General features: G+C 38.6%; 1 protein-coding gene across 1 annotated transcript; it reads right to left on the bottom strand.

Annotated features, from left to right (window-relative positions):
- Nucleotides 1-317: 317 nt before the first annotated feature.
- LOC127526754 (uncharacterized) lies at nucleotides 318-2,636 on the bottom strand. The gene is made up of 4 exons (XM_051923329.1): nucleotides 2,280-2,636; nucleotides 1,935-2,090; nucleotides 1,465-1,557; nucleotides 318-768 (listed from the first exon to the last, which is right to left on the bottom strand). Exons 1-4 carry the CDS (start codon nucleotides 2,622-2,624, stop codon nucleotides 457-459), a joined length of 906 nt encoding a protein of 301 aa, XP_051779289.1. The 5' UTR covers nucleotides 2,625-2,636; the 3' UTR covers nucleotides 318-456.
- Between the last annotated feature and the right edge of the window lie 5,534 nt (nucleotides 2,637-8,170).

Genomic DNA, 8,170 nt, shown 5'->3' with positions numbered 1-8,170 from the left:
CATTGCAAAAAATAAATCAAAAGAAATGAAACATTACTGTAATGTTGCTTGCATACCTTTTGCTAACTTGAGATGTCAAATCATTGTAAATTAGTGCTCCGTTTTAATCAGGCTGTATCCATTAATGTAGTCTATTTACATGTGCAGAAAGCATTCAATGTGTGTTCAAGTTCGAGTATGACTGCTCCACTTAGAAACAATTTTTGAAAACCAGTGTGTACATTTGACTTTGTAACAATTGTCGATGTGGTAAAATAGCTGTTTACACTGTAAGTGTATGAGACTTTAACTTATGAGCCAACAATCTTTGTCTCAAGTCTACTGAGCAAACCAAATAGTGCTTCTAAACATTTTTATAATTTTGTAATTTTGAACTTTCAAAGTTAAACTCAAAACAATCTGCATTGCAGAGATATGGAAAACTATCTGGCTTCCATGAGTCTGTTTCAAGCTCATTCACCCCATTAGCTTGTTTTTTAGGAACTGTGCCTTGGATGACAACCTCTGCCCATCCAAATTCATGATAATTTTTTGCAAGACTTCAAAAGTGCATTTGAGCTCCGGTGGGTAGCTTAGGTTCAGACAGTATATCAGTCCAAATAACAGAGCACAAGCAATCACGATGCTCCTCAAACCAGTGAGAACCTCCACACCTTCAATCAGGACACCAATATTCTCTGGGTCATCTCCAGGCTCTGCACCCTCCTGCTGTATGACATACACTCCCATCAGAGTTTGCTCCATGGCTTCAGTGTTGGCGTCAGTGTTCTGTGAAGTAAAATATGATAATAAATACATTTGTTTGAGACTAGATATTGGTGCAAAAAAATGCTGATTGCTGATCATAACATTATAAAAACATTTCCAATTTTATGACTAAAAAAAATTTACTCAGTTCAATTAGAGATGTACAAGAATAACACAGATGCACCAAATAGTAAAAAGTGAAATCTAAGCTTGGACATCCCAGTGCGCAATGAGAGAATTAACTGTATAAATAAAGAAGGAAGTAACAGAGACCAATGATCGCTATAAAAGAGCTCAGTCAACCACATCAAGACAATTGCGTATAAGTGGCCTACCATTGCCTACACAACATTCAAAGCCCATCTGCAATTTCCTAGAGGAACTAGGTGGGGCATTTTATCCATATGCATGAATTATTTACAACACTTGCCCAGCTCTGTACAAAATATATTAAAATAATATTGTTTTAGAAACTGATATGTTTACCAAATTCTAAATTCTATGTCTCTAATTTCCAACCTCAGAAATTTGACATGAAACAAAAACAAGGACAAATTACATTATTTTTTAGTCGTACAGGGTGTCACATTTTGCTGTTTCATATTTCAAATTTATTACCCATAACTCCTGCAGTTAATTACATAACACACAAGTAAATGTGTGAATGAAATGTGCTGTAAGTCTACATCTTTGTCACACGTTGTGAATGTAACTCACTGTGTATTCCTTCACAAGTTTCTCGTGGTCTTCGTTCAAGTAGACGCACAAGGACTTGAGGATGCATGCTCGTCTTGAATGTATTGTGTCATCCTGGGGTAGAAAGGGAATCCATTATGAGAATATTTAGCTTTTAGGCAGCAGTTTGAAAAAAGAACTATGGTAGACAATACTTAGGTCGGAGGAGACCAAAAGGCAAGTACTCATCTATCTCAACCACATCAGACACAAAATAAGGCAACCACACACACTACTGTTTTAAAATTAACCATATGATTTTATCAATTACTTATTAATCTCAGACTGACGCTTATGCAATTGGTATAACAATATGATTAAGTGTTTGATTAGGTAAAAACATCTTAGGACTTTTGCCTACCATATGTATAGATATTTTTGCTCATGAAATTTTCGTGATATGGGCCTAAAAAGTACTTCATAAGCACAGGTCTAACCATTTTAACACAGACCTTGGAGACGGCCATCATGATGTGTCTCATTTTTCTTCCAGTCACCCCACATTTCCATCGAAAGATCTCCATCATGCGTGGAGTGTACCTGTCTATCTCAGAAAAGAATGTAGATAGCAGTGGTACAGTCGATATGCGCAGGAATTCCTTGTCGATCTGAAAAACTTGAACAATGCACTTATGACTTGCACTGTTAGAACACAACATGCAACAGAGAAAGGACATACCAGGAATTATTAGCTCTTTGATCACAATATCATATCAATATTAGTGAAGAAACAAACAACTGGTCATCACTATATAACACATTCTTGGGGCATAAAGCCTTACATATAGGACATGCACCTCTTTCTGAGTGAACAGAGTTGGCCATCTGCTTTTGAAATCTGCAATCAAGGGCTGTCCTTGAATAACTTCTTGCCTTCTGTATGAGAAAGTCTTCTCCATTTTCATTGTCACTATATGGTCATTGTTTCTCTTCTGAATCTCTGAAAGCAGTGCAGTTCTCTCCTTTTCCAGACTGTCAGTGGTTTCTCCTTTTGGATACTGCGGACAATAATTGACTTCTGCCCTTCTAGGCTTTTTCACATTCAACGCTGCCTGACTTTTGTCTTGGGCCTTGTTCTTTAGTGAATTTACCATCACCTCAGCACAGCCCAGGCCTCTGAGTTTGGTCCGGAGATTGGCCATTTTATACTTGAGACTAATCTTCAACCATAACAGCCATTGAAGGATCCCTGCTCCCTCATACAAGGATGCTTTTTCACAAAGGCTTCTGCAACTTCATTTAGGTCATTGTCAATTGGATAGACTTTAAATTTAATTATTTCTTCAGCCAGTCTTTCTAAAAGGTGGGATTTCAGTTTTGGTGAGGGGGTCAAATGAGTTCCACCAGCACTGAACTCAGCGTTGGCCTTTTCAAGTTGCAATTCGGCCACATAGCTAAAACGAGGGACTGTGAAGACACTTGGCCACACTGAGAGTCTTGTAGATGGCGATGAACCTGACAATGAAGCAGGCTTTGTATTATCCATGTCTGCTAAAGAGCTTGAAAAGGAATGTGTTGGACTCTGGACTGCAACAGGTTGACCTGTCACTGCTTCATCTTCTGTAAAACTTTGTAACTGTAGAGTATATAAGTATACAACCTTTAAAGTTGCTTTATCATTGATTTCAGAGATTGAAGTCAGGTTTATGAACTCATTTCCGAAATCAGGATCTTGATATTGAAGGCAAAAATCCTGTTCCACTCCAAAATTAGTCTTTATTTCCTGGCACAATTCCTCAATGGAGTCTGATATCCCCGCTGGTAAAATTAGTTTCCTGGCATCATCTTCTCCAAGTATGATCCTCAGTCTTATGGGCTGGGCCATCATGTTGACCTGGAAAATTATTTTAAAAATAAATAAAGATGCACTCATCGAATATTGTGTGAGTGTGTTTATATATGGGTCAAATTCTAATGTCAACAATTAAGGCAATCAACAATAATTTGATGATGTCACCTAGGAAATTGTAACTGGAAAAGGATAGGTGAATAGTGCATTTTCCAGATTTGTCTTGGATTCTTTTAGTTAATGACATTAGTTTAAAAAAATCAACAGTCAATTCTCAATAAATTAAGTAGCAGCTGGTCTGCAAAGCATGATTTATTATTTACAGTACCAGGTGATACAGTAGGAAAATACTTACAAACATTACTCCTGTTTACCCTGCAAGTTAGTGTGTCTCTTCAGAGTAACCAGACGCAGGCCTCCCACTGAATAGGCAGCTAACGGGTAGTCATCGAGTAGTTCCCCATGCTCAATCAGAGACACCTCTCTCACATGTGACATGTCAAGTTCAAAAGCTCTGAAGTGCTCTCGATACCAAGCAGAGAACTTTTTCACAAATAAGTATATCCTGCCAGTCAAAAAAAAAATCTGCAGAATTTCTGCAAACTCTGGCAGACCAAATAATTGCCCATGGACAACTATCATTCCTTTGTTGTAGTTCATGCCATTGTATGACACACTTTTTGTAATATGGACATCAGTTTCATCTGGTAATCTTTGCTTAATAGCTATTGCAATGTCACTTTGCAGAATATCAATTGGTACTGATGAGACAGCAGTTACCATTAAAGGTGTCCTATGGTCAGAAGAGTGCAAGTCAGAGGCAATCATGAGCTGATGTTTTCTGGCAAGTGTGAGAGGTATGTTTTTAAAACAGTTGATATGGCGAGCAATCTGTTTAAAAAAACTATGTTTCGCCTCAAATCTCATTGTCCATTTGTGGACAAGAGGCCCAAAGAGCCAAATCAGAGCAGGGTAGTGCTCCAAATAATGATGTTTAGGGAGAAGACTGTTGTTTGGAAAAAGTTCTTGGTATCTCTGGTGATGTTCACTGATTTTACACTCAAGGTATGAAATCGACTCATCAGACTGGACAGGGGCTACAACAAGCTCCACAATGTCCTTCAGATCCAAAACAATATGCCATGCAGGTTCATCCTCTGGAACAAGTGGACCAATAATTAGAGGCAACAATCGAAGTAGAGACCAATTTTTGTGTGCATTTCCACCAATGTTTTTTTTTACTGAGAAAGCCTGTGGTATTGCGTGAGGCTGATTGGTTTTATCTGCCCATTTGTACTCAAAATTTTGGATCAAGTTGTTAAGTTTTTCTAAGGTTAAATACTTTTTAGAGATTAAAAGAGAAAAACAATGAGCAAGCTCCACGGGTATTAAGCCCTCTAACAGATCATGTGCTACATCTGGAGGGTAGCCTGCAGTGACATGAAAATGGCTCAGATTCTTACTCAAAATACAATCCCGTTTAACTCCACAACACGCACTTGCTGTTTCTAGTGCACGCTTCAAATGGGCTTCATGAAGTTCCAGTGTTCTACGCTCAAAAACACCAGCAGTCACTGACTTTATTTCAGATTTTTTAGCTGTACAGAATCTGCAGATGTATTCAGCAGAAAAATTTCCACAAAACCTCCCAGCCCATGGGCTCCTAGGTTGTCAGCTATGACGCAACTCACAGTTCCTTTAATACACTCGTTCAACTGACTGATGAACACATCATGTTGCTCCAAAATCACCAGGGGCCTCATGTATAAACGGTGCGTACGCACAGAAATGTTGCGTACGAACCTTTCCACGCTCAAATCACGATGTATAAAACCTAAACTTGGCGTAAAGCCACGCACATTTCCACGGTAACTCATACCTTGGCGTACGCAATTTCTCCGATCGGTTTTGCAGACTGGCGACACCCAGCGTCAAAGCAGTGCTACGGTTCCTGTGTGATCACCTTTCTTTCTTAGATCCACATTCCTGACGCTGCTTTATAAATACACTGAAACTAACTGCATATTGTTTATTAGTGTAATGCATCTGATTGTAATTAACCTACAGCAATATAATGGTCCAGGGAATAGCCATAGTATTCCAAATACCATAACTGCTTTAGCGTTGTAACTCTCACTGCATCTTCTTCTTCTTTCAGCTGCTCCCGTTAAGGGTTGCCACAGCAGATCATCTTTTTCCATATTACTCTCACTGTACCACTCGGAGTATTTATATCACTGTATCTGAGTGGGGAATCACAGCAGCAGCTGAAATATCGGTATACAGCATGAAGCAGACGCTGCCTGAGCCATGGCAAAACGCTTTATAGAGACTTCCCAGTACGGACTTCGCGGTTTAGAAAAGGTTTCATCCCAAGAACTCTAAACGCACTCAATCAGTCCATCAACTGCTCCTTATATAACTGTTTACTTATAAGTACAATCACCTCACTGTAAACTTGCACTACAGTTATAATATTGCACAACCTGCGCCACTTTATAAAGTGTGTATTTACATATGATGACGGTATTCATTTTTAAGATGAAATGCAGCAAAATATGTTGATTATATTATACAGCTAAAACTTTAACTTCATTTAAATAATCTGTATTGTTAATAATTAAATATGTGAGGACACGGTGCCGCAGCGCTAGCTAGCTCAGGGATTGTTCCTGCATTGCGTTGTATTCTTGCGCTGACGCGACACTGGAAAGATAGACGGATAGAATAATTAAACATTTACTACGAAGATATTTCGATGTTCCTTAAAAGTTTTGAAGAATCGGCGTTCTAAGCTTACAGATGGCTTAACATCTATTACAGAGCTGACTGTGTGGCGATTGGTCATTTGGAGAAAGAAAAGTAAGGACAGGAATTGGAGGTTAGTACGTTTGAAAGAGACAGTACTGCTGCAATAAAGTATTTCATCGAAGGTCGCACATGGCGCAGCAGGCCTCTTGCGTGAGATATGTACAATCACTGCGCCACCGTGTTCCCATGTTTAATAACATGCTTTCATTCCTATCATCATGACAATGATATCACGTATACATCTCAGTATTTTAATTATTCAGAGAGCTGTAATATCACGAATGTAATGGATTCTGTGTCGGAGAATGAGAAAGAACGGAAGCACGTAGTGATTCACATACATAGAGCACATAGAAGATCAAATACAGAACAAAGCATTTAACGTGCTACTTGAGAAACTAGTAAAATAAACGATTTTAAGATGAAGTTTATGATGTTCTACTTTAATGGCAAAATAAACTACGTGAAATTTCGAGATTAAAGTTGACATTTCGTGCTTTTTTCCCACTGTGTGCCTATTTTTTTTTTCTGTACCCTGATAAGCTTTCATATGACACTCAGACGGTGGGCTACGACTCGCCTTTTCACGGCGACTTTGATATGTGATTTCTTTTTTATTTCGGGCACTGTGCGACTTTGTGAACTCGATCTTTCGAGGTTCTCCGACACTCTGTCACTCGATCAACTTTCTTTTGTTGATTATACCACTGCTTAAACCAACAAATAGTACGTTTTTCCTTTTCCTCCACTTGGTATTCGCTGAAATTCTTATATTTCCCCCGTGCTTTTCCCATTGTCTTTTCACAGAAGGCTATTTATATTGATTTGCATATTGAAAGAGGCGTAATTCTGGGAGGAGTTGGGGCGGGACAGAAGGCGCGTGCACGTGCGTTACTTTTCACGCAAATCGGGATTTATGTAGTGGAAGAACGTGAAAGTATGCGTGCGCACAGATTCCTGCATCTGGATTTTTCTGTGCGTACGCACAATCCTGCTTTTGTGCTTACGCCATGTTATAGTGTGAGTTCTACGCACGGCGTTATACATGAGGCCCCAGATCTTTCAAAAGTGGATCCAAGACTTTTTCAAACCCAAATGTCCTCAAATCTTCACTTTTACAAAGGACTGCCAGATAAATGGATGAGAGGGCTGAATGATAGCCTGTAGGTAAATTGCCCAAGACCCAATATACACCACAAAGCTTATGCTTTTTGCGTGAGGTCCCAAGAGGATTACAAACCTCAAAATCGTCAATATAAAGGTTTATGGAAATTCTCAACTTCTCAACAGCTAGAAAGCTATTTCTTTTATAATGCTCACCATCTGTAAACCCGCTGATTCAGATTCTCTCCGTTTTCTTGAGCTATTTGTTCTTCAATCACTCTATCCAATAATTTATTGTGACTCAGTATTTCCTGCAATAACTGTAATAAAGGGATGTACTGAAATGACTTTCTTTGGTCTTTAGATAAAAAATACTCAACAGGCTCTACAACCCTAAAATTTAGTGTGTAGTATAGTTTTCTTTTATAAGAACTGGCAAGAGGACCACACTTTCCCAAAATTTTAGCCACAGGGTTAGAAACAAACACAGAATCGGCAAGTTCTTCAATAACAGCCTGACCAATATGGAGGTTATGGCTTTTGAAAATTTCTGTAATTGTACACTTTGTGAGAGGCACACTAGCTGAACTTAACAGAAAATGTTACTCCTCTAATAACTCATCTACTCCTTTTGCTGGAACATAAAATATATGTTCTAATTTCAACAATATAACTGCTATTTTCCATTCAATTAGTTCTGGCTGATTTTCAACAGCACTATAATCATTTTCTGTCACTGACTCACTTTCAAATTCACCATAGGATACATCTGCAGAACAGCTAGCCCTTACGTTATCAGAGGACTCTGACACTTGAACCGGTTCCACAAGTGTAACTACACTGGCTTTAAAATCTTTAAGTGTGTGTGGATGATGCTTCCTCTTTTTGTGTGTATAAAATGTATTGTAAATATTTGTCTTGAAAGGGCAACCAAGAAACACACAACTAACTGTCTCGTTACTTCGCAGATGTGTTCCAATATGG

This window comes from Erpetoichthys calabaricus, chromosome 2 (genome assembly GCF_900747795.2).
Source record: "Erpetoichthys calabaricus chromosome 2, fErpCal1.3, whole genome shotgun sequence".
NCBI lineage: Eukaryota > Metazoa > Chordata > Cladistia > Polypteriformes > Polypteridae > Erpetoichthys > Erpetoichthys calabaricus.
This window is presented reverse-complemented; position numbering and strand designations above follow the sequence as displayed.

What these genes read in the sequence shown, in the direction of transcription:
- LOC127526754 (XM_051923329.1), bottom strand. Translation starts at nt 2,624, where the DNA reads ATGGCCAATCTCCGGACCAAACTCAGAGGCCTGGGCTGTGCTGAGGTG. An exon ending in CTCTGTTCACTCAGAAAGAG is followed by an intron (nt 2,091 to 2,279) that starts GTGCATGTCCTA and finishes CAAGTTTTTCAG; the next exon opens with ATCGACAAGGAATTCCTGCG. An exon ending in TCATGATGGCCGTCTCCAAG is followed by an intron (nt 1,558 to 1,934) that starts GTCTGTGTTAAA and finishes TTTCTACCCCAG; the next exon opens with GATGACACAATACATTCAAG.